General features: G+C 47.1%; 1 protein-coding gene across 1 annotated transcript in view; it reads right to left on the bottom strand.

Annotated features, from left to right (window-relative positions):
* Positions 1 to 26,174, bottom strand: part of LOC137536986 (uncharacterized) — a 136,712-nt gene that overhangs the window by 63,739 nt on the left and 46,799 nt on the right. The window contains 6 exon segments of the mRNA XM_068259149.1: positions 11,005 to 11,018; positions 11,292 to 12,534; positions 12,647 to 12,744; positions 12,856 to 12,979; positions 13,065 to 13,127; positions 13,130 to 13,195. Of these exon segments, the coding sequence (XP_068115250.1) occupies positions 11,005 to 11,018; positions 11,292 to 12,534; positions 12,647 to 12,744; positions 12,856 to 12,979; positions 13,065 to 13,127; positions 13,130 to 13,195 (1,608 nt within the window).

Genomic DNA, 26,174 nt, shown 5'->3' with positions numbered 1-26,174 from the left:
TGGCAACCACAGATAGAGAGATTATTTCTGTCAAGTCTGAAATGGGCAAAACCATGCAGTATGATAATGATGTTTATAATGCATCTGTTGATCAGTTTCCAGGTTTTTTGCCCCAATCCAAAGCTTATGTGGATCCTGCTATAGGTAGGATCGCCAGGGCCGGATTTACAACTCAGGAGCCTGTAGGCACAGGCGTTCTGGCGCCCTAAGCTCCGCCCCTGAACAAAGGCCACACCCCCAAGTAAAAAATATTCTGAACTCTAATCCTTGCATCATGTCACTAACAATGTTTAAAATTTTACACTCTAATCATTGTGTCATGTCACTAAAGATGATTAGAGTGTAAGATCTACTGTTTAGGATCTTAGATGATTAGAGTGTCAGCTAGTGACATGATGCAGGGATTCAAATTTAAAATATTTTTTTAAGGATTGGTTTCCACTAGGAGCCACGGCCATATCCGAGTCGGCTCAGCTCCCATTGTGCTGCAAATACGCAGCCTGAATCATTAAGCCGTGCCATGGCAATAGGGTTTCAGGTGCATGCTGCAGCATGCTATCCAGATTCACATAATTGTGCAATCTGGACGACAATGACATTAAGAAAATAGAAAGCGTTTCACCGCCCCTCTCTCCTGCGGGGAAACGCTGCAGATTTGTGCCGAATTTGGCACCAATGGAAATGGGCCCTTATGGTGTAAGCGCTTGAGATCAGCAAGGTGAGGCAGGGATAGAGGACAGAGCAGTGAAGTAGGAGGAGCACGGAGCAGTGAAGTTGAGGACGAGAAGAACAGAGCAGTGAGGTTGAGGACGAGGAGAACAGAGCAGAGAAGCTGGTGGATGAGGAGCACAGAACAGTAAAGCTGAAGGATGAGGCGGACAGAGAAGTAAATGATGAGGAGGACAGAGCAGTGAAGGATGAAGAGGACAGAGCAGTGAAGGATGAGGAGGACAGAGCAGTGAAGGATGAGGAGGACAGAGCAGTGAAGGATGAGGACAGAGCAGTGAAGGATGAGGAGGACAGATCAGTGAAAGATGAGGAGGACAGATCAGTGAAAGATGAGGAGGACAGATCAGTGAAAGATGAGGAGGACAGATCAGTGAAAGATAAGGAGGACAGAGCAGTGAAGCTGGCGGATGAGGAGGACAGAGCAGTGAAGCTGGCGGATGAGGAGGACAGAGCAGTGAAGCTGGCGGATGAGGAGGACAGAGAAGTGAAGGATAAAGAGGACAGAGAAGTGAAGGATAAGGAGGACAGAGAAGTGAAGGATAAGGAGGACAGAGAAGTGAAGGATGAGGAGGACAGAGAAGTGAAGGATGAGGAGGACAGAGCAGTGCAGCTTGTGGATGAGGAGGACAAAGAAGTGAAGGATGAGGAGGACAGGTCTGTGAAAGATGAGGAGGACAGAGCAGTGAAGCTGGAGGATGAGGAGCACAGAGAAGTGAAGGATGAGGAGGACAGATCAGTGAAAGATGAAGAGGACAGAGCAGTGAAGCTGGCGGATGAAGAGGAGAGAGCAATGAAGCAGGAAGATGAGGAGGCCAGAGCAATGAAGCAGGAGGATGAGGAGGCCAGAGCAATGAAGCAGGAGGATGAAGAGGGCAGAACAGTGAAGAAGGAGGATGAGGAGGCCAGAGCAGTGAAGCAAGAGGATGAGGAAGAAAGAACAGTGTAGCAGGAGGACAGAGCAGTGAAGGATGATGATGATGATGAGGAAAGAGAGGTGAATCAGGAATATGAAGGAAATGAGGAGGAAAGAGCAGTGAAGGATGAGGATGATGGGAATGAAGGACAGAGCAGTGAAGTAGGACAATGAGCAGGGATCACCTTGAAGTTGTGGCTGTGAGGGTTGTACTCCGACATCCAGAGGGAAACAGTAGTTTAGCCAGCTGTTTGGTGACCTCTCTGCTAGGAATGCGGCTGGGCTAGGGGCTGCCCCCCTCCTTGCACTGATTGAAGATCTCTGCTGCGAACACGTCTGGTCACTCCAGCAGCACGTGCAGCCGGGCCAGCGTGTATCAAGCTGTCTGCCTGTGTATGTTTCTCTTCTGGCTGGGGCTGCGAGGAGTGCTTCCCTGCAAACATGGAGGTAACCGCAACGGAGGACAAGTCCAGTTGCCATCACAGCAGGGGGCAAGCCTGTCGGCAGGGGGGCGCTTTGTCCTGGGTTGGTGTCTAGGCGTCCTTCTGCTTGCTGCAATAGAATAGCAGCTGGAAGCTGCTAATGAATCTCCCGCACCGCCAGAACAGCTACTTCCTGGTCTTCTTTTACTCCTTCCGCCCCGGCATCTCTAAACAGCGCACACCCGAGGAGGGTGGCGGCAGAAGCTGAGCGGAGCGGCGGCTTCTAGTTATTACAGGGAAGGGAGAAAAGCGGGAGAGGAGGAGAGAGTTGTTTGAAGCGGGGAGTGAGCCGCCTGTCCCGCATAAGGCGCCTGTAGGCACGTGCCTAGTGTGCCTTATGGTAAATCCGGCCCTGAGGATCGCACACTATATTAAAGCAGTTAAAAAATCTGTAATCGTTCCTGATCCCCACCCATATGGAGATTATTTAGATACTGGGTTGTTCGAACCGCCATTTGCCTCATGGGAAATCGGGGCCTTGGTGGAAGAATTTGATTTGGATTGGAAAGCCTTTTGCGATTTTTACATCGCAAAAAGCGCGGATGTCCTGAACGATTGTCTTGACTCTGTGTGCCTTTTGATTCTGATGAATGTGACGAGTGTGTTGTGGATCTGGTGATGTATGTGTGGCAGATCATTTTGGATGAATTACACACACACCAATTAATTGATCCCAATAAAGAGGTAAAAGATTCCCGTTCTGTTCCTGCTCCAGTTCCATCTGTAGACTGTGTGCACTATGATTGTTCATCCTTTGTTAAGAGTGCATGGGAGCCCCCGTTTGAGAAATGGGAGATCGAGCTCCTGGTCTATGAATTGGAATGTGATTGGAGATCGTTTTACAATCATTACCTTTCTAAAAACGAAGCAGTTTTGTATGCGTGCATTGAGTCTGCATGCACTTTAATCAAGACTGGTGAATGTATCTCTGACTTTGTGACTCCGCTGTTTGACGTGTGGAGAATGATTTTGGATGAACTACATGCGCTTCAATCTGCTAAAAACACATTGTCAGCGGACGATTGTTCCAATCCTCTGGATTTAAAGAAAGTGAGTTTTGAATGCATTCCCTTTCCCAAAGCAACTGAGTGTTTGAAGTCTGAGTGCAAGTCGTTCAGAGCAGTTGCTTGTGTGGAAGTTGAACCAGTGCGGTCTGATGTCGCCACCGCACGTATGGCTGCAAAAGGTCTGTGTGGTCCTGTGTCTAAGGAAGACAGATTTTTTCCCTCAGGTTCTCTAAGATCGTCCGTTTGTGAGCCTGCCATGGGGAAAATTCCTAAGTTATGCAACTTTAAGAAAATTATTGATGTGTCTAATAAAGTTTCTCCTGTTGTTGTCGCCACTTCTTTTGCAAATGAATCTATGTCTTATTCTGTTCGCACCTGTGCAGGCCTGTTGCCTGATGACAGTTGCTCCAGTGTTTCTGTCCTAGATGCCTTGCAGTCTGCTCCGCAGATCGCGGAGGTTTGCGATATGGAAGCGTCAGTTTCGCAACCTAAAGCGATCTTGGATCCGCAAATTTTGCGTTCTGACTCCTCGGATTCGACATTGTTAGCCGAATCTAAGAGTGAGACAGCGCTTCGGTTTTGCGAATCTGATGCTGAAGCTTCTTTGCCTTGTCCAGAGAAGCTTTCTCTGAACCTGCCCTGTACCATGAATGAAGGCATGATGTCCACTTGCATTGACATTTGCGAGTCTGATTCTGAAGTATTGACTCTCCACCCAGTACTCTGGATGAGTCAATATTGCCTTGTACAATATCTCCTGCCCTGCCCCTAGAGGCTCGTCTAGGTATTGCTGCTATTTTTACCTGTCTTTCTGCAGTTTTGGAGTTGCAAGCTAGTTTGACTACTACGCAGAGTTCTGGGTGCAGCGAGATTAAAGTTAGGGAGTCAGTGTGTGGTCCAGTAAATATTCCTGTACGTTCCACTCATGATGATGAAATTCAGTCTCAGTTTATGGTGGAACCTTCCCTGGGACATCTGCCTTGTTCTCAAAATAAAGTTCCAGTTTTGCCCTGTAATATGGATAGTACAGAATCCTTCTTAGACAACTTGAAAAATGATGTTCCTGAGGTCTTGTTTGATGATCTGAAGGTCTCCGAGTTCCTCCCAAAGGGTGCAGAACTTGTAGGAGATGTCTCCTGCCCCCCAGGTCCTTCTGAGGTGTTGCCCACTTCAGTAGGCATTGCTGCCTTGCTGACTACTTTTGCAGCTCTTGTGGAGCTTCATTCATGTGTAGTCAATGATATTACAGTTACAGAAAATTCTGAATTTGAGTCCGAGTCTTCTTTTGAAAGACCAGTACCTGTGACTTTTACTCGTGATGATTTTCTGCCCGGTACTGGTTTTGGTCTTGTCGTGTCGGACTCTGAGGTTGGCAGTTCCCCGACGTGTCCTGAGGTTTCTCCTGTACTAGTGTACCCCGATGTGTTCTGTGACCCAGAAAGCCCAAGTGTGCCTCGGTTACCAGCGTACTCAGATGCTTCCTCAGTGGAGACATGTTCTGATATAGCCTGCCTGCTTGCATGCCCAGAAGTGGTCCCTGAAAGTCCTGATCTTGATGGGTGTCCTGCTAATTTTGAGTCTGGAATGATCATAGGTTCCATAGGGGTTCTTGGTGGTTCTCCATGTGAGCCTGGTGAGCGTTCTGGCTTCTTGGGATCTCTGCGGAGCTTCAAGGCGTTCTGGGAGATTCCGGGAAAGGTTTTGCTTGGAGCCCTGAATACGATCAGCAATGGCTTTGGTGTTGTAAGGGACACTTCGAACAGGTATTGCGGCAGGTTTGGTATTCTTGGACGCTCCTTGGAAGGTGGTGGGTATTGTCTGGAGGGTGTCGATGGCTTCTTCTCTGGTGTCCACAGTCCTGATGGGTGTTATGCTGAGACTTGTAGTGCTGATGGGCATGTTTCGGTGGCTTCTGCTTCCGATGAGGTCGGTTTCGGATGGACTGACTCTGGAATTGGGCCTTGTCGGGTTGTCCCGACCTTCATGAGTCTTCAGTTACAGTTTTGTGATGATACCAGTTTTGAGGGATGTCTGGAATCCATCCCTAGAGGAGGGGGTACTGTGATGATCCGCTCAGCTGGCTGCACAGGCAGACAGCTGTTTGTCCATTCCTCTAGTCTGTGGGCTGCAGGTCTCTGGAACAGAGACCTGTCTTTCCATTGCAAATTTCTGGTCTGTTCTCTTGCTGGGGAATTTGCATACATTCGTTATGCAAATCCCCTACCTGCCTTCTTTGATGACTGGCACTATAAGAACTTTAGGTTTCCCAGAAGGCTTTGCTGGTCATTTCCTTTCCATGGTCTGTTCCTGATGGACACTGCTGGAGTGTCAGCCATTGCTATCTAGTATAGTTAATTCCTGGGGGTTGCTTTAGGCTCCCCTTCTAGCCCAGTCAGGTTGTATTATCTGTATTGCCTGTTCTGTCTTGTCTTGCCTGTTGCCATTGTCCTGTCCCAAAGGTGGTCGACAGGAAATGGTTCTGATCTCTGTTCTTGGAGTATAGCTGGTGCAGCGGTTGCTACCAGCTATCTCTTCTGTTCGGTCTCCTGGGATCGCGCTAGCTACTTTTCGCTAGCGCTGGGGATCCTTCTGTTCTGCTACTCTGTACCTGGATCGCGCTAGCCACTTTTCGCTAGTGCTGTGGATCCTATCTCTCGCTTGTCCCTGTTTTCGTGTGTCTGTCTTGTCTGCTACGCTTGCTGGAGGCTCGGTGAGGTAACCGTTAAGCAAGCGCTCGCGTCCTCTGTTTCATGTTTGTCTGTCGATGGTTAGTTAGGCGTGCTTGTCTCTATTGTGCTTATCACGTGGAGACCGCACATAACCGCGTGCACTGTTGCGAATGAGTGCGGTGTTCGCGGTTAGCTAGCGTTTGTTATTTTCCGTATCTCCTTATTGTATTATTTGCTGTGCCTTTGCTACCCTCGTATTCTATTCTGATCTGCCTTGTGTCACGTCTGGCGATCGCACCTCTCGCGATCGCGTTCCTATTTCATATCTGCTGTTGTGTGTGCGCGGTCGCGGGGTGGCGACTGGATTGGCGCACACACATACAACCTGTCCCTTTGCTCAATCTCATTTGCAATCGCCTCTCTTGCGATTGCGTTCTGCGCTTCGTACAATTCCTGTCTGGCACTTGTGGAGGTACAGAGGATTGGTTCCTCTGCACTCCCCAGCGCCATCTGCCGACAGGAATTTCCCTCTGCAGGTGCGTAGCACCTTTTGCTGGGTGCCTGCAAATATACGCTTGTGGAGGATTTCCGCCGTGTCAGCGCACGCGTTGTGCGCTGATCACGGAGAAAGTTCCACAATCGTTACAGAAACATTAATTTGGAGGTACATCATGTGTTTATTTTAAATTTAACTCAGTTCAGGTTCACTTTAAAGAGTACTCGAAGGTGGATCTTCGGAGGGCAGAAGGGACAGAGGCATGCCCTCTGCCTAATGACATGATTCTGTGTCCCCAAACCGCCTCTGCCCTATAGCCCCCCTGAGTTTAGTGACAAGATGTCGGGAACCCAGAGGTAAACATGGAAGAGGAATTCCCTGTTCAAAACTCCCACCAGGGGCGTTCCTGCTGGGTTTCCAGAGCTGCCATTGGGCAGGTCTCTCTCCCTGGCTGCACCCCCTGCCGCTCCCCCGCCTCCCTGCACGCTATGAGAGACACACAATCTCTCAGTGCAGCATTGTGACCCAGAGGTCACAAAAGTGAAAGTGGACCACTGCGGCCCACATTAGCGGCGGGGAGCGGCGTTTTTATGCGGCCATCTGATCCGCTCAGCCCCCCGTATCAGTTAGCCTAGTTTTTTTTTTCCTTTTTTGAGCACGCCTCTGGCTCTCTTTAACCACTTTCCTACCCTGGTCATTTTCACAGTTCAGTTCTGATTACTTTGGCAATAACTTCATCAATAATTATCACAACTAAATGATCTATATATTGTTTTTTCAGGACAAATTAGGCTTTTTGTGGCTGATATGTGTTGTTAGTAATTACCTTATTTTCTATGCATTTTAAAAGGAAAATAAGGAAAAAGTGAAATAATACACAATTTATCCACTTTCATACATTGTAGCTTTAATGTAAACAGTTCTATTGTACATTAAACGCACACAATTTATTTGTGTATCCCTTCTGTTTTTTTTAAACAGTTCATTTGTTTTGATAATGTATTATATGTAACAATTAAGTAATGTATACAATCTGCTACTGTCTTCTCCAGGAATGTGTATTTTACACTTGTTAACTAATTAACTCTGCTATTGAATTCCCTGGGGGAAGGAGAGGGATTTGCGGTCATTCCTTTTCAACTCTATCGAGTTTTTATCAGCTCAGAGATAAATAAACAGTGTTATCTAAGATTTTGTAGGGAGGAGCGTGCAAAGACTAATTGCTAGGTACACACTATGAGATTTTCTGGCAGATTTACTGTCAGATCGATTATTTCCAACATGTCCGATCTCATTTCCGACTAGTTTCCGTTCACTTTTATTGGAAATTGATCGGAAAACCCTTGGAAATCAGATCGGACATGTTGGAAATAATCGATCTGACAGTAAATCTGCCAGAAAATCTCATAGTGTGTACCAGGCATTATATTCATGTCATAGGCACAGGAAGTGGTTAAGCGATGAGGCAAACACAACCTTCAAGAGTATGACTCAACTATGTACTAAGAAAAAAATTGATGAGTCATACTCTTGAAGGTTGTGTTTGCCTCATCGCTTAACCACTTCCTGTGCCTATGACATGAATATAATGCCTGGTACACACTATGAGATTTTCTGGCAGATTTACTGTCAGATCGATTATTTCCAACATGTCCGATCTGATTTCTAAGGGTTTTCCGATCAATTTCCAATAAAAGTGAACGGAAACTAGTCGGAAATGAGATCGGACATGTTGGAAATAATCGATCTGACAGTAAATCTGCCAGAAAATCTCATAGTGTGTACCAGGCATTATATTCATGTCATAGGCACAGGAAGTGGTTAAGCGATGAGGCAAACACAACCTTCAAGAGTATGACTCATCAATTTTTTTCTTAGTACGTAGTTCAAAGTACCCCTTACTATCCCCACCAAAGATTAAGTAAAATAAAAACAAAACAATGAAAAAAGTATTTTAATATTCTAAATTAACAATGAATACTTACCTTTAAAAAAATGTTTGCATGCCAATATCCTCATAAAGTCCCACACCAATATCCTCTGTTAACTTGATTGAAGATCTCTGCACACCCGCCACCGCTTCCTGATACAGCTCTAGCTATATAAAAGTATTGCTAGAGCCCAAAACATCTTTAAAGAGACTAACAACATTTTCAGCCTTATGTCTTCTATCCTATAAGTTCCTATACCTGTTCTAATGTGGTCTGTTGCACAGTGGCTGTATTATCTCTGTTATATAATCTAAATCTTTTTTCCTCTGACGGCTTTGTCGGGCTCAGGCAGGAATGTGCTGTCTGCTGTTATAGGCAGAAGCTATACACACCCTCTCCACGCCCCCTCCAGGCTCTGTGTGAGCAGCTATGTCTTTTGTTTGTAAACACTGCCTAAACCTTGCAAATACAAGCCAGGATTGCAGCAGGGAGTGGCAGAAACAGCACAGAGGGGCCCAGGAGAACATAATGAATAGAATGGTATGCTTTTTATTGTAAGAATTTTAGAGTACAGATTCTCTTTAAATTTCCCTCCAAGGCTTCCCATTGGTCTACTATTGCGACTCCTGCTCTCCTCCCCACCCACCGCACCTATTGCGCCCACCCATGCTGGCACCCTGAAATCAGGGTGTTGTGGGTGCTCCAGGGTGCCGGCATAGGTGGGCGCGATAAGTGTGGTGGGAGGAGAGCAGGAGCCACGTGGGGGGGGGGACAAAGCTCTAGCTATACTAAGTGTAGTAGACCTTAAAGCATCTTTAAATTTCCTTTCAGGGCTCCCCATTGGTCTATTAACGGACCAATGTGAATCCTCCAGATTCCCATTGGTCTGGTAATAGACCAACGGGGAGCCTTGGAGGAAAATTTAAAGATGCTTTTAGCTCTAGATATACTTAGTATAGTTAGAGCTGCGGTGGGGAGTGGTCATGTGTGGCAACGTGAACGTGGAGATCTTCAATTCTTCAATCCATTTAACAGAGGATATTGGCGTGGGACATTTCTGAGGATGTTGGTGTGGGAACATTTTTTTAAAAGGTGAGTATTCATGGCTAATTTAGATTCATAAAATAATTTTTCCATTGTCATGTTTTTACTTCATTTAACCCTTTGTAGAAATGGGTAAGGGGTATTAAGTACCACTATTCTCATTTCTCCTGGGGAGGGGTCTGGCATCTGGCGGAACCCCCCAGGGCGTTGTCAGCCCCACCTCCTACTGGGGCACTGGAGGTGGGGAAGAGGCCCTTGTCCATGGATTGGAAAAGGGCTCTGGGGGAAAGGAGGCGGCTTGGCCTCCCCTCTCCTCCAGAGCCCCCCCCCCCCCATACCATGGACCATGCCGGCTGGTATAGTCAGGGTGCGAAGCTCCACGCAGCCGGGACTCTGCATTCTGGTTATCCCAACCTGCATGGTGGACAAGTGGTTAAAAAGGCTTGGAAGGGTGAACTTCACGTCATTTCTTTTTTATTCCCCACATCTTTACATATAAAATAAATGTATATACATGTTAATACATTATTTGTCATTTTATTGCATCTAAATATAGACTTTGTTTCCTCTAACTTTAAAGGGAACCTAAACAGAGGCATGTGCATGTTTCTGTTTAACCAATACCAGTTGCCTGGCAGTCCTGCTGATCTCTGTGACTGCAGTAGTGGCTGAATCACAGACCTGAAACAAGCATGCCGCTAATCCAGTCAGACTTCAGTCAGAGCACCTGATCTGCATGCTTGTTGAGGGGCTGTGGCTAAAAGTATTAGAGACACAGGATCAGCAGGAGAGTCAGGCAACTGGTATTATTTTAAAAGGAAAAATCCATATCCTTCTCAGTTTAGGTTCCCTTTAACATCAATTTTCTCAAAAAACTACAAGGTCCTTTTGGAAAAAAAAAAATCTGTTGTTCCCACTGTCCTCCTTAACATACCTTGCAATTTGGTGTTTCTAGCTTGTATGGGGGCTTTGCTATTAACTGCTAAAGTTGTCGGCCATTGAACTTTAAAAATAACCATTAAAAAAGCGTTTGCGCAAAATACTTTTTTTTTGCCACCATTTCACAGTTGATCCTCCTACCTCATGCCACTGTCTGTGTTTTGGTACACTTTTAACACCTTTTTAAAAGAAATTTTGGCTGCAGAGATGCCCTGAAAGTTTCAGAAGTTCCCTTGCAATTAAAGTCTACGGAGCTTGCCAAAAAAAAAGTCAGTTCGTGAATTTTCGCCATAAATTTGTGAACAGATTGTATGTCCATTCATCACTAACTCCTAATATGGGCAGTTTGTGAGCAGTGACACAGTCATAACAGCAATACAGCGTGCATGAAAAAAGGGCGCAGCATAAAAAGGGCCCGGCTGGATCACGAAATGGCGCCGGTGGATAATGAAATCTGATAACGATAAACATCGTTGTCAAACTTGCTTAACGATAAATACTGTTGTAAAAACAGATGGGAAATAATAACTAAAAGATATTAACGTTAAATATCGTTAGGTAATTCAATAATACTGCTTAACCCAACCCTACTCTCAACACGGAACAATCCCCTGATGGTGCCTAAAACTAACCACTCCCCTGGTGGTGCCTATCCCTAACCAACACCCCCCCCCAGTGGTGCATAACCCTAACACTCCCCCCCCCCCCCCCGGTGGTGCCTAAAACTAACTGCCGCCCGGGTGGTACCTAACCCTAACCACTCCCCCTGGTGGTGCCCAACCCTAACCACTTACTCTGCAGGAACACCCTTTTACACAAACAATATCTTTGAAAACGTAAAACCTGTACATAGAAACAAAATAATATGACAAAAACTATAACATTACAAGCTTCTAAAACGAAACATACTTCGAAAACTGTAATGTTCTAATGATGTTAATATTTATCGCTGCACCCTTTTTTCTGCTTTTTTCTCCGTATTAACGATAATTGCATTTTTGTCCACCCTCAGCCGGCGCCCTTTTTTCCTGCTACCACTATACAGATACACATTATTCTACATGTACTGCTGATTACTCACCTGTTCTGCCCTCTGTAACATTGTCCTCCTCTTTACTTGTCCCCATTATGTCCTCCTCCTCTACAGACTGCTGATCACTCCTCACATACTTCTCTTCTTCCTCTTTAATAGTCGTCATCATATCCACCTCCTCTGTACACTGCTGATCACACCTCACATATGTCTCTTCTTCCACTTTACTTGTCTTCATGTCACCCTCCTCCACAGACTGCAGATCACACCTCACATATGTCTCTTCTTCTTCCTCTTTAATAGTCGTCATCCTATCCCTCTCCTCTGTACACTGCTGATCACACCTCAGATAACTTTCCTCTTCCTCATCTTTAATTGTTCTCATCATGCCACCCTCCTCCATAGACTGCTGATCACCCCTCACATATGTCTCCTCTTCTTCCTCTTTACTTGTCCCCATCATGTCACCCTCCTCCGTAGACTGCTGATCACCCCTCACATATGTGTCTTCTTCTTCCTCTTTAATTGTCCCCATCATGTCACCCTCCTCCATAGACTGCTGATCACTCCTCACATATGTCTCTTCTTCTTCCTCTTTAATTGTCCTCATTTCATCCTTTTCTGCACACTTCTGATCACTCCTCACATATGCCTCATCTTCTTCCTCTTTAATTGTCCTCATCACGTCACCCTCCTCCATAGACTGCTGATCACTCCTCACATAAGTCTCTTCTTCTTCCTCTTTAATTGTCCTCATTTCATCCTTTTCTGCACACTTCTGATCACTCCTCACATATGCCTCATCTTCTTCCTCTTTAATTGTCTTCATCATGCCACCCTCCTCCATATACTGCTGATCACTCCTCACATAGGTCTCTTCTTCCTCTTTAATTGTCCTCATTTCATCCTTTTCTGCACACTTCTGATCACTCCTCACATATGCCTCATCTTCTTCCTCTTTAATTGTCCTCATCACGTCACCCTCCTCCATAGACTGCTGATCACTCCTCACATACATATCATCTTCTTCCTCTTTACTTGTCCTCATCATGTCACCATCCTCTATACACAGCTTATCATTCCTGACATATGTCTCTTCTTCTTCCTCTTTACTTGTCTTAATCATGTCACCCTCCTCCATAGACTGCTGATCACTCTTCACATATGTTTCTTCTTCTTTCTCTTTACTTGTCCTCATCATGTCACACTTCTCCATAGACTGCTGATCACCCCTCACATATGTTTCTTCTTCCTCTTTAACCACAGCACTTCCATTTACAAGTTCTCCATCCTAAGTGGCCAAAGTAAGAGATAATTAAAAATGTGAACACAAACAACAGAATAAGCAGGAGAAAAGAATGTGTCATGGTTTGGAGTCTCTATGGACCCTCAGTCTCACTTACCTGATAATGGTGAGGGATGGTGTGATCTTCCTGTGTATAATCCTGGGAATAAAGATGACCTGTACTTCTCTCTGGTGGGTTTCTGTTACTGGATCCATCTGTAGGAAACACAGACACTGACTGAATACATTGTCTCCATGTGTTTGTCAAATGATGAAGGGGATCTAGGTCTGAACTCTTCTTTACAAGACATGAAAGTCTCCTCTTACCTGGTGATATGTGGGGCTGATGATTCTCCAACATGCTGTCCTTGTAGAGGTCCTTTTGTCCATCTCTATACTGACACTCCTCCATGGAGGAACAGACAGTGACATTCTGACACCTTTTAGGAACCTGAGACAAATAATAAAACAGTCAACACCCAGACACACCCCTTGCTGTTATTGGATAATATCCCATAATTCCCAGCACCTCTCACCTCTCCTGTCAGCAGCTCCATCATTTTTCTGATGACTTCTAGAATCTTTTGCTTGTTGTGCCCCTCATCAGGGAGTGAGGTGGAGGCACTGTGATGGTCACCTGATCACCAGACTTCACAGGAGGAAAACTCTGTATAGAAAGACCAATAATAATGTCATATGGCCTCCCAGAATACTCCTCACCTCCTTAGTCAGCTGTGTGCAGGGCCTGAACAAGGTTCCGCAGCACTAGAGGCAAAGAGTCCAAAGTGCTCCCCCTCCAGTGTAGTTAGCAGATGCAGCCCCAGGATTACAGGAAATCACATTTACAAAAACATTTAAGATGAACCTTTCCCTAAGGGTGGTTCATAAATTATTATTTGTACTGTTTGCTGCCCAAGGATATCACCATCACCAGCTGCCCCTGACCTGACCAATAGAAAATCCCCCCCCCCACCCCCCAACACACAACAATTTATACACACAATTGAATAGCCACTACACCCCCCTGGATACAAACATTAGGTTGCCATAGTTTCCCTAGATACAATAATGAAGTATCCACATGCTCCCAGATTAAACAATTACATATTCCCATGTCTATAGATGAAGGATATTAGTAGTCACATGCCTCCAGATAAAATAATACAGTAGCTAGATGCCAAAGAAAAAAAAGTAGTGATATCCCAGATAAGAGAATTAAAAGGCAACTGTAGCAAGAGGTATGTGGAGGCTGCCATATTTATTTATTTTTAAGCAATACCAGTTGCCTGACTATCCTGCTGATCTAATACTTTTAGCCATAGACCCCGAATAAGCATGCAGCATATCAGGCGTTTCTGACATTCTCAGATATGACAAGATTAGATTCATGCTTGTTTCTGGTGTTATTCAGGCATTACTGCAACCAAATAGATCAGCAGGACAGCCAGACAACTGGTATTGATTAAAAGGAAATACATATGGCAGCCTCCATATTCTTCTCACTTCAGTTGTTCTTTAAAGCGGATCTGAGGTGAAAAACTAACTCTAACAAGTAACTTGTCTTTGTATCTTATCTAAAGTTTAGATGGTTTACACAGTAAATGTAGCTGCATACAGCTTAAACAATATATGAACATTTCTTCCTGTGATACAATGAGAGCTGCCATGTTAGGCTTGTAATCACTACACAGGTAATTAGCTATGCATCTCCACACCTCAACCTGTGATAATGCCACGCCCCTCTCCTCTTAAATCCCATGCATGCTCAGTGTGAGCTGGGGAGAATGGCAGAGAAGAGACAGGAGGGGAGGGGGGGGTAAAGGGGTGACAGGAGAGGGAAGGTGGCAGAGGGGGCCCCGAAAAGGGAGGGGAGGATGGCAGACAGGGACAGGTGGCAGAGAGGGGGTCAGCAGGCAAGGAAAGGGTGGCAGAGAGAGGTGAGAGAGAGACACAAAGCGCAACGTCTCTTATCAGCGCTGCTCCTGGACGTTCCCTCTGTGTTGAATCCGTGTGGGCAGAAATTATGGTACACCGTCCAGCCAGCAGCTCTCACCACTTCCTATTCTCTGCATGTCGCGTGTTTACACAGACATGCAGGGAGAGAAGGCAGAGAGCGGCCAGCTGCTGGCTGGACAGTGTACCATAATTTCTGCCTGCACGGATTCAACACAGAGGAAACGTTCAGGAGCAGTGAAGCAGAGCTGGTAAGAGACACGCTGCGCTCTGATACACACACACACACACACAAGCAGAGGAGGGGGCCATGGTGAGGGAGGGATGGGAGCAGAGCTGATGGAGACTACACGCTGCGCTCTGACACGAGGGGGGTCCATGGTGAGTGATGGAGAAGTGAGGTTGGACCCCCCCTCCCTGCATCCTCATTACACTGTGTCCGGGTGTCACTCCCCCTAGAATCACCACTGTGCTGCTCACGCTAGTATCGCGTGAGTTCAGCAGCTCCAGACTTGAATCGCTGCCTCTGCCTCCTCCTGCCTATAATTAGATCCCATGACCCTTTGCTTCCCAGGACTAAATGCTGCGGCGTTAAATGCGCTGGGGGCGTGGCTTAATATTTTTATAAGGTTTTTATATAATATATATAATATAATTTTAAAAAAGCTATTTAAAGGGTTTAATGCCCCCAAAATATGTCCACCAGCACAAAAATGCAGACATCCTTGCTTGGTTTCGGATCCATTTTAAGTAATCACATGCCTCCAGGTAAAAAAACAGTAACGTACCTGCAGATACAATACTTAAGTAGGGGCCAGGCTGTCAATGAATAAAACAGCAAGTTGCCTCAAGATAAAATAATTAAGCAGCAATATTATGATTATTATTGATTTATAAAGCACCAACATATTCCGTGGCAACATATTCATAAACATATTTGTTTAACAACACAGTGCACACCCCAGTAAAGGTAGCAAGGTGAGCTCTCCCATCCCCCCTCCCTCCCAGTAAAGGTAGCAAGGTGAGCTCTCCCATCCCCCCCTCCCTCCCAGTAAAGGTAGCAAGGTGAGCTCTCCCATCCCCCCTCCCTCCCAGTAAAGGTAGCAAGGTGAGCTCTCCCATCCCCCCTCCCTCCCAGTAAAGGTAGCAAGTGAGCTCTCCCATCCCCCCTCCCTCCCAGTAAAGGTAGCAAGGTGAGCTCTCCCATCCCCCCTCCCTCCCAGTAAAGTTAGCAAGTGAGCTCTCCCTTCATCCTCTTCCTCCCAGTAAAGGTAGCAAGTTGAGCTCTCCCATCCCCCCTCCCTCCCAGTAAAGGTAGCAAGGTGAGCTCTCCCATCCCCCCCTCCCTCCCAGTAAAGTTATCAAGGTGAGCTCTCCCTTCATCCTCTTCCTCCCAGTAAAGGTAGCAAGGTGAGCTCTCCCATCCCCCCTCCCTCCCAGTAAAGGTAGCAAGGTGAGCTCTCCCATCCCCCCTCCCTCCCAGTAAAGGTAGCAAGTGAGCTCTCCCTTCATCCTCTTCCTCCCAGTAAAGGTAGCAAGGTGAGCTCTCCCATCCCCCCTCCCTCCCAGTAAAGGTAGCAAGGTGAGCTCTCCCATCCCCCCCTCCCTCCCAGTAAAGTTAGCAAGTGAGCTCTCCCATCCCCCCCTCCCTCCCAGTAAAGGTAGCAAGTGAGCTCTCCCTTCATCCTCTTCCTCCCAGTAAAGGTAGCAAGTTGAGCTCTCCCATCCCCCCTCCCTCCCAGTAAAGGTAGCAAGGTGAGCTCTCCCATCCCCCCCTCCCTCCCAGTAAAGTTAGCAAGTGAGCTCTCCCTTCATCCTCTTCCTCCCAGTAAAGGTAGCAAGGTGAGCTCTCCCATCCCCCCCTCCCTCCCAGTAAAGGTAGCAAGGTGAGCTCTCCCATCCCCCCTCCCTCCCAGTAAAGGTAGCAAGATGAGCTCTCCCATCCCCCCCCCCCTCCCTCCCAGTAAAGGTAGCAAGTGAGCTCTCCCTTCATCCTCTTCCTCCCAGTAAAGGTAGCAAGTTGAGCTCTCCCATCCCCCCTCCCTCCCAGTAAAGGTAGCAAGGTGAGCTCTCCCATCCCCCCCTCCCTCCCAGTAAAGTTAGCAAGTGAGCTCTCCCTTCATCCTCTTCCTCCCAGTAAAGGTAGCAAGGTGAACTCTTCTGGATTCACAGAAAGTGTGCAATAACTGTTTAAACAAAATTAGGCAGGGACATAAATTTGGGTATCACAAAAAAAAAAATTTTTTAGTAGACCCTCCTTTTGCAGAAATTACAGCCTCTAAACTCTTCTTGTAGGTTCCAATGATAGTCTGGATTCTGGTTGAATGTATTTTGGACCATTCCTCTTTACAAAACATCTCTAGTTCATTCAGGTTTGATGGCTTCCGAGCATGGACAACTCTCTTTAACCTTCCTGGCTGTAAGCCCGAGCTGAGCTCGGGCTATGCCCCCGGAAGACACCGCTCAGGCCCCGCTGGGCCGATTTGCATAAATTTTTTTTTTTGCTACACGCAGCTAGCACTTTGCTAGCTGCGTATGCAATCCGATCGCCGCCGCTACCTGCCGATCCGCCGCTATCCGTAGCGCCGCAGCCGCTCCCCCCCCCCAGACCCCGTGCGCTGCCTGGCCAATCAGTGCCAGGCAGCGCTGAGTGGTGGATTGGAGTCCCCTTTGATGTCACGACGTCGAGGACGTTGGTGACGTCATCCCGCCCTGTTGCCATGGCGACTAGGGAAGCCCTTCAGGAGATCCCATTCTTTGAACGGGATCTCCTGATCTCCGATCGCGATCGGAGGGGCTGGGGGGATGCCGCCAAGTAGCGGCTATCATGTAGCGAGACATTGTCTCGCTACATGAAAAAAAAAAAAAAAAACGGCTTTGCTGCCCCCTGGCGGATTGTTATAAACCGCCAGGAGGGTTAAGTCACACCACAGATTTTCAATTATATTCAGGTCTGGGTACTGAGATGGCCATTCCAGAACGTTGTACTTGTTCCTCTGCATGAATGCCTTAGTGGATTTTGAGCAGTGTTTAGGGTCGTTGTCTTGTTGAAAGATCCAGCCACGGTGCAGCATCAGCTTTGTCACTGATTCCTGGACATTGGTCTCCAGAATCTGCTGATACTGAGTGGAATCCATGTGTCCCTCAACTTTGACAAGATTCCCAGTCCCTGCACTGGCCACACAGCCCTACACCATGATGGAACCACCACCATATTTTACTGTAGATAGCAGGTGTTTTTCTTGGAATGCTGTGTTATTTGTCCTCCATGCATAACGCCCCGTTATGCCCAAATAACTCATCAGTCCACAGCACCTTATTCCAAAATGAAGCTGGCTTGTCCAAATGTGCTTTAGCATACCTCAAGTGGCTCTGTTTGTGCTGTGGGCAGAGAAAAAGTTTCCTCTGCTTCACTGTCGCTGAGGTAGAGTGTGGCTCTCCTTTAAATAATATAAACAGACAAAGTGAGAGCCCAATATAGTGTAGTAGGTATTAACCCAGGAGGAACAAATTGACAAGTAAGTATTATACTTACAAACATGGGTTACCGCTCAGGCAACCACTGTATAGGCAGGTGGGGAGTATAGACCTGTCCCCACTCAGGATTAAGATGTCACTCTCTGTGAAAGAAGGAAATAAGGGTGTATCACCCTTCCACCAAGGGTGGATAACTGGATAAATCGATTTACAGAGGCGCCAGTAGGATAAAAGACACTAAAAGGTTTAAAAAAATTCAGGTGGTGGTGGTGGTGGTGGACCAGCCAACCTAAAACAGACACGATGCTGTCGATTGAAGTCAACAATAATTTATTCACATACTCCACGACAAACTGCGACGCGTTTCACGGGCACAGATCCCGCTTCTTCAGGCATTAAAAAATAGGAGTATCACACTACAAAATGACAGAGATAAAGACGATATCAGGGAGCTGCAAATGTATGGAAACGTCAATGTATACTTATAAAAAATGGGAAGATAAAGAAGTGGTAGCGTATGGTATTCTATACATCCATACAATTTAGTGTTATTAATAAGTCACAATCACTGTATCTCTTACCACCCCACACACTGAGCAACAGGGGCGTTCCTAGGGTCCTTGGAGATCAGTGGCACCTGGGGGCACTAGGTGGGGGGTATGTGCGGCGCGCGCAGCAGCAAAAAAAATGGGCGTGGCCATGCAGTGAGTGGGTGTGGCCATGGGTGGGGCCAATCATACATTAGATTAGGACAGTGGTGGCGAACTTTTTGGAGGCCCAAACTGCAACCCACAAGTCACTTATCTATCGCAAAGTGGCAACAGCAATTTAAACTAAATACTATACAAACGTTTTAACTCATACAAGAACATTATGGAAAATCCAAGTTGAAAAACTGAAAAGATAACCTATTTCATCCATCCTACTCCTATTGTCTCATATGATGATGATTCAGCTTTTCCCATAGTCTCGCAGTTAGCAATCATGTGACCCTCAACAAGACAAATTCAGCAATCATGAGGCCCCTATCAAGACAAATTCAGAAATCATGAGGCCCCCAACAAGACAAATTCAGAAATCATGAGGCCCCCAACAAGACAAATTCAGAAATCATGAGGCCCCCAACAAGACAAATTCAGGAATCATGAGGCCCCTAACAAGACAAAGTCAGCAAGCGTGAGGCCCCCAACAAGACAAAGTCAGCAATCATGAGGCCCCCAACAAATCTTGAGGCACCTAACAAGAAAAATTCAGCAATCTTGAGGCCCTCAACAAGACAAATTCAGCAATCATGAGGCACATAAATAGACAGCATTTCACATAAATAGGCAGAATGCCCCCTTAATATGGTAGACACCTCTCACCTGGCTTCTGAATTCTCCTCTACTGGCTGCTGTACCTGGCAATACTGTTTTTGGCTGGATTGGGGATGATGTGTGAGCTGAAAGGCCTGGCAGTGATGCTGTGGCCTGGCTGGCGGTGATGCTGTGGCCGATGTTGTGGCCCATGTTGTGGCTCGGTTGGCTGGCAGTGATGCTGGGCTGTGCTTGGCTGGTTGAAGTAAATGCTGGCCTGACTGGTGGCGATGCTGTGGCCTTTTTGATAGTGATTCTGGGCTGGTTGGCTGGTGGTGATGCTGGGCTGGCTGGCCTGGATAGTTTAGGTAGCGACAGGTGCCCCCTAGTTAAGGTAGCGCCAGGAGTACCCCAGTTTAGGTAGTGACAGGAGCCCCCCAGTGTAGGCAGTGACAGGCTCCCTCCAGTTAGGTAGTGACAGGGACCCCCAGTTGGGTAGTGAGTGACAGCAGGGACCCCCAGTTGGGTAGTGAGTGACAGCAGGGACCCCCAGTTGGGTAGTGAGTGACAGCAGGGACCCCCGTTAGTGAGTGACAGCAGGGACCCCCAGTTGGGTAGTGAGTGACAGCAGGGACCCCCAGTTGGGTAGTGAGTGACAGCAGGGACCCCCAGTTGGGTAGTGAGTGACAGCAGGGACCCCCAGTTGGGTAGTGAGTGACAGCAGGGACCCCCAGTTGGGTAGTGAGTGACAGCAGGGACCCCCAGTTGGGTAGTGAGTGACAGCAGGGACCCCCCGTTGGGTAGTGAGTGACAGCAGGGACCCCCCGTTGGGTAGTGAGTGACAGCAGGGACCCCCAGTTGGGTAGTGAGTGACAGCAGGGACCCCCAGTTGGGTAGTGAGTGACAGCAGGGACCCCCAGTTGGGTAGTGAGTGACAGCAGGGACCCCCGTTTAGATAGTGAGTGACAGCAGGGACCCCCGTTTAGATAGTGAGTGACAGCAGGGACCCCAGTTAGATAGTGAGTGACAGCAGGGACCCCCAGTTAAATAGTGAGTGACAGCAGGGACCCCCGTTGGGTAGTGAGTGACAGCAGGGACCCCCGTTAGTGAGTGACAGCAGGGACCCCCGTTAGTGAGTGAGTGACAGCAGGGACCCCCGTTAGTGAGTGAGTGACAGCAGGGACCCCCGTTAGTGAGTGAGTGACAGCAGGGACCCCCATGAGTGAGTGACAGCAGGGACCCCCGTTGGGTAGTGAGTGACAGCAGGGACCCCCGTTAGTGAGTGAGTGACAGCAGGGACCCCCGTTAGTGAGTGAGTGACAGCAGGGACCCCCGTTAGTGAGTGAGTGACAGCAGGGACCCCCGTTAGTGAGTGAGTGACAGCAGGGACCCCCGTTAGTGAGTGAGTGGCAGGCGCGCTCCCCACCCCACCTACCTTGCTGCTTCAGACCTCAGGATCAGCGGGCGACCCGACCAGATACAGCGGGCGCCGGGCACAAATATGCGGAAGTGATGTCACTTCCGCATATCAGCGGTGTCTGCTAGGTCCTAGCGCCCGCTCTATCTGGTCGCCCGGCGCTGATCGAGGTCTGAATGGCAGCGCAGCGGGGACCGCAGGGCAGAGCGGGGCAGCGGCGGCCGGGAGATCCGTGGCACCCCAGGACAGATTGGGGGCACGGGCCCCCCCAAAATAGGGCTAGCGACGCCCCTGCTGAGCAATAAATTATACACCAGATCATACCATACGCTACCACTTCTTTATCTTCCCATTTTTATAAGTATACATTGACGTTTCCATACATTTGCAGCTCCCTGATATGGTCTTTATCTCTGTCATTTTGTAGTGTGATACTCCTATTGTTTAATGCCTGAAGAAGCGGGATCTGTGCCCGTGAAACGCGTCGCAGTTTGTCGTGAAGTATGTGAATAAATTATTGTTGACTTCAATCGACAGCATCGTGTCTGTTTTAGGTTGGCTGGTCCACCACCACCTGATTTTTTTTAAACCTTTTAGTGTCTTTTCTACTTTAAATAAGGTTGCCCACTTCTAGGGTTAAAATAAGTTCCATGACTTTCTATTTTTCCTACCTTTATGGCTACATCCCCTCTCCGGATTCTGTTTGAGTGGCAAACATCATGAGCTGCTGCTGGGCTTAGGATAGCTGGGCAGCTTGTTTGTTTCCAGCAGGAGTGTCTGAGTGGTGTTTCTTTCTCGCGCGCAAGTGTATATTCTTTATTGATCTAGCCGGAGCTTTCTTCCGGTGTGCAGAGTTCCTCCTACCTCCGTCTTGCCCTTACTTCCTCCGTTGGCCATATTGCTTATGGGCACCCTGGGAGGAGTGGCTGGGCGTCCTCTGTCATAAAGACAGCCTCAGCAGTGAACAGAGAGTCTATTCTGTCTCCATCGCATCCTGCTGCTGGTTTATGGTGTTGTGCTGCCATCTTGTGGAGGATTAGGGTAATTTTTTTAGAAACGAAGAAATATATATATTTAGATAATATATACTGTATGTACAGTACAGACCAAAAGTTTGGACACACCTTCTCATTCAAAGAGTTTTCTTTATTTTCATGATTAGATTCACACTGAAGGCATCCAAACTATGAATTAACACATGTGGAAGTATACAGGGGTCGAGTCCTGCGTGGACGCGGGTGAACGGCGTCCACCCACTTTATCTTCAGGGTGAACGCCGTTCACCCTGGCTTGTGTGGAGGTAGCAGAGCAGAGAAGGCGAGCTATGGGGACAGCGGGGATGGGCGGACATCTCCCCCCCCATCCCTCACCTTCGTGCTCACCTTCCTGCCTCTCCCCTCCAGCGTTGTGAAGTGTCGGGCCCGGCGGCGAAAGTGGGCGGAGACTTTCCGCCTTTTTCCGGCCAATAGGGACGCTCCGCTCTGTGTGCGGCTAGTCTGGTCTTCTAGCCGCACACAGAGCGGAGCGTCCCTATTGGCCGGAAGAAGGCGGAAAGTCTCCGCCCACTTTCGCCGCCGGGCCCGACACTTCACAACGCTGGAGGGGAGAGGCAGGAAGGTGAACACGAAGGTGAGGGATGGGGGGGGGAGATGTCCGCCCATCCCCGCTGTCCCCATAGCTCGCCTTCTCTGCTCTGCTCCCTCCGGGTGGGGGCACACCTGGCTACCTGGGCACATATACCCCTGCCTACATATACTGGGCATATATACCCCTGGCTGCATATACTTGGCATATATACCCCTAGCTGCATATACTGGGCATATATACCCCTGACTGCATATACTGGGCATATATACCCCTGGCTGCATATACTGGGCATATATACCCCTGGCTGCATATACTGGGCATATATACCCCTAGCTGCATATACTGGGCATATATACCCCTGACTACATATACTGGGCATATATACCCCTGACTACATATACTGGGCATATATAAACCCCTGCCTACATATACTGGGGACATATACCCCTGGCTACATATACTGGGCATATATACCTCTGCCTACATATACTGGGCATATATACCCTTGGCTGCATATACTGGGCATATATACCCCTGGCTGCATATACTGGGCATATATACCCCTGACTACATATACTGGGCATATATACCCCTGCCTAAATATACTGGGCATATATATCCCTGCCTACATATACTGGGGACATATACCCCTGCCTACATATACTGGGCATATATACCCCTGCCTACATATACTGGGCACATATACCCCTGCCTACATATACTGGGCATATATACCCCTGGCTACATATACTGGGCACATATACCCCTGCCTACATATACTGGGCACATATACCCCTGGCTACATATACTAGGCAACTATACCTCTGGCTACATATACTGGGGACTACTATACTCATGGCTACTTATACTGGGGACACCTAAAGACCTGGCTACCTGGGGGTACCTATTTTGGGGGAACTGCTGTCAGATTATCTGCATTTTTGTGGAACCGCTGTTATGTATTTTGGGGAACAGCTGCCAGATTATGTGTATATTAGGGGAACGGCTGCTGCCAGATTACGTGTATTTTGGGGAACTGCTGCCAGATTGTGTATGTTTGGGGGACCACTACTGCCAGATTATATGTCCTTTGGGTGTTACGTGTATTTTGGGTGATCCGCTGCCAGGTTTCGCGTATTTTGGGGAACTGCTTCCAAATTGTGTATGTTGGTGGAACTGCTGCTGCCACATTGTCTATTTTGGGGGAACCACTTCCATATTATCTGTATTTTGGAGGAACTTCTACCAGATTATGTGTCTTTTTGGTGAAATGCTGTCAGATTACATCTATTTTTGGGGGATACACTACGGCAGAGCTCAAACTTCCTCGGCAGACCTTTTACATCACTGCTAAGGTCATGTATATTTGGCCCCACCCATGACCACGCCCACGGTGTGCTTGACCACGCCCATTTTTTGGCGCCGCAGGAGTTCTCCAAGTGAGTCCACTCACTTCTTTTCCCAGGACTAGACCCCTGGTACATAACCAAAAAGTGTGAAACTACTGAAAATATGTCATATTCTAGGTTCTGCAGTAATCAAAGCAAAAGTAGCCACCTTTTGCTTTGATTACTGCTTTGCACACTCTTGGCATTCTCTTGATGAGCTTCAAGAGGTAGTCACCTGAAATGGTCTTCCAACAGTCTTGAAGGAGTTCCCAGAGATGCTTAGCACTTGTTGGCCCTTTTGCCTTCACTCTGCAGTCTAGCTCACCCCAAACCATCTCGATTGGGTTCAGGTCTGGTGACTGTGGAGGCCAGGTCATCTGGCGCAGCACCCCATAACTCTCCTTCCTGGTCAAATAGCCCTTACACAGCCTGGAGGTGTGTTTGGGGTCATTGTCCTGTTGAAAAATAAATGATGGTCCAACTAAACGCAAACCAGATGGAATAGCATGCCGCTGCAAGATGTTGTGGTAGCCATGCTGGTTCAGTATGCCTTCAATTTTGAATAAGTCACCAACAGTGTCACCAGCAAAGCACCCCCACACCATCACACCTCCTCCTCCATGCTTCACAGTGGGAACCAGGCATGTAGAGACCATCCGTTCACCTTTTCTCGGTGGTTGGAACCAAAAATCTCAAATTTGGACTCATCAGACCAAAGCACAGATTTCCACTGGTCTAATGTCCATTCCTTGTGTTCTTTAGCCCAAACAAGTCCATTCTGCTTGTTGCCTGTCCTTAGCAGTGGTTTCCTAGCAGATATTCTACCATGAAGGCCTGATGTCACACAGTCTCCACTTAACAGTTGTTCCAGAGATGTGTCTGCTGCTAGAACTCTGTGTGGCATTGACCTGGTCTCTAATCTGAGCATGCTGTTAACCTTCGATTTCTGAGGCTGGTGACTCGGATGAACGTATCCTCCGCAGGGTGGTCTTCCTTTCCTGGGGCGGTCCGCATGTGAGCCAGTTACTTTGTAGCGTTTGATGGTTTTTGAGACTGCACTTGGGGACACTTTCAAAGTTTTCCCAATTTTTCGGACTGACTGACCTTCATTTCTTAAAGTAATGTTGGCCACTCATTTTTCTTTACTTAGCTGCTTTTTTCTTACCATAATACAAATTCTAACAATCTATTCAGTAGGCCTATCAGCTGTGTATCCACCTGATTTCTCCACAACGCAACTGATGGTCCCAACCCTTTTTATAAGGCAAGAAATCCCACTTATTAAACCTGACAGGGCACGCGTGTGACGTGAAAACCATTTCAGGTGACTGCCTCTTGAAGCTCATCAAGAGAATGCCAAGAGTGTGCAAAGCAGTAATCAAAGCAAAAGGTGGCTACTTTGAAGAACCTAGAATATGACATATTTTCAGTTGTTTCACACTTTTTGGTTATGTACTATACTTCCACATGTGTTAATTCATAGTGTGGATGTCTTCAGTGTGAATCTACAATGTTCATAGTCATGAAAATAAAGAACACTCTTTGAATGAAAAGGTGTGTCCAAACTTTTGGTCTCTACTGTATATTAGTAAATAGCAAATTCTTTTTGTTTACCGGGAAACTTTTTTATTTAAAAAAAACAAAACAAAAAAAACATTTTCTTTCTTTCTTTTCCACGTTTCTTTCCTTCTTCCATGGAACTAAGTGATTTCAATTATTTCATTTTTTTCTTGCAGTGTACTTCACTTCATGGATAACCCGGAAATACATCAGGCAAGAGCCCCGAGGTAGGTTCCTTTTAAATAGAATAAAAAAGGAGGGTCTATGAGCTGTGGGCCTAATCAAGTCTCTGTCTTCAGGCCTGACAGAGTGAAAAAGAAGGAGCAGAAGAAGCATACAAAATATGATGAAGAAAAGTCTCATTCAGATTGTCGAATAGAGTCACCTGAGCGATCTCATCATTACGATTGCAGAGATTTCTATTACTATTCTTATCGAGATTACTCGAGAGATCGAGGCAGATATTACAGATCTAGGAGTCGCTCAAGAGAAAGATCAAGATCTCCTGTATCCCGCTCTTCTCATACATGATGGGCTTGTGATCTGCCTGCATTGCCAGATAAGAAGCTATGTTCCAATTGCTTACTAAATGCTGCCGGTGGAAAGGAAGAAAAATCAAGGGAAGCTCTTGACTTAATTAGAAGAGTAAACATAAGTAATAATGGGCATCCAGACAAGTGAAGAAATGAGTTAATCTATGCAGAGAATAATGTTCCTGATGCATAATGCCTTATAGGGGTGATAATTGCCCTTGCTGCACACAAAGTTCCAAAGTGTCTGTAATTGAGGATGTTTCCCCTTTAAGAGTGAGCTAAGAGGTGGACCATGCAGCCCCAGGAAGCATTTATAGTCAGAGGTGAAGAAGGTCAAGCAAACTTGATCCTGAGGAAGATGGACGTTTCTTGCTATTAAAACATGTCGATCTGAGGGGCGCCTCTGTGGTAAAAGTTGTTTTCCACCAACAAATGT

The sequence above is a fragment of the Hyperolius riggenbachi genome, chromosome 10 (genome assembly GCF_040937935.1).
Source record: "Hyperolius riggenbachi isolate aHypRig1 chromosome 10, aHypRig1.pri, whole genome shotgun sequence".
NCBI lineage: Eukaryota > Metazoa > Chordata > Amphibia > Anura > Hyperoliidae > Hyperolius > Hyperolius riggenbachi.
Note: the sequence above shows the minus strand (reverse complement) of the source record. Positions and strands in the feature narration are given on the sequence as shown.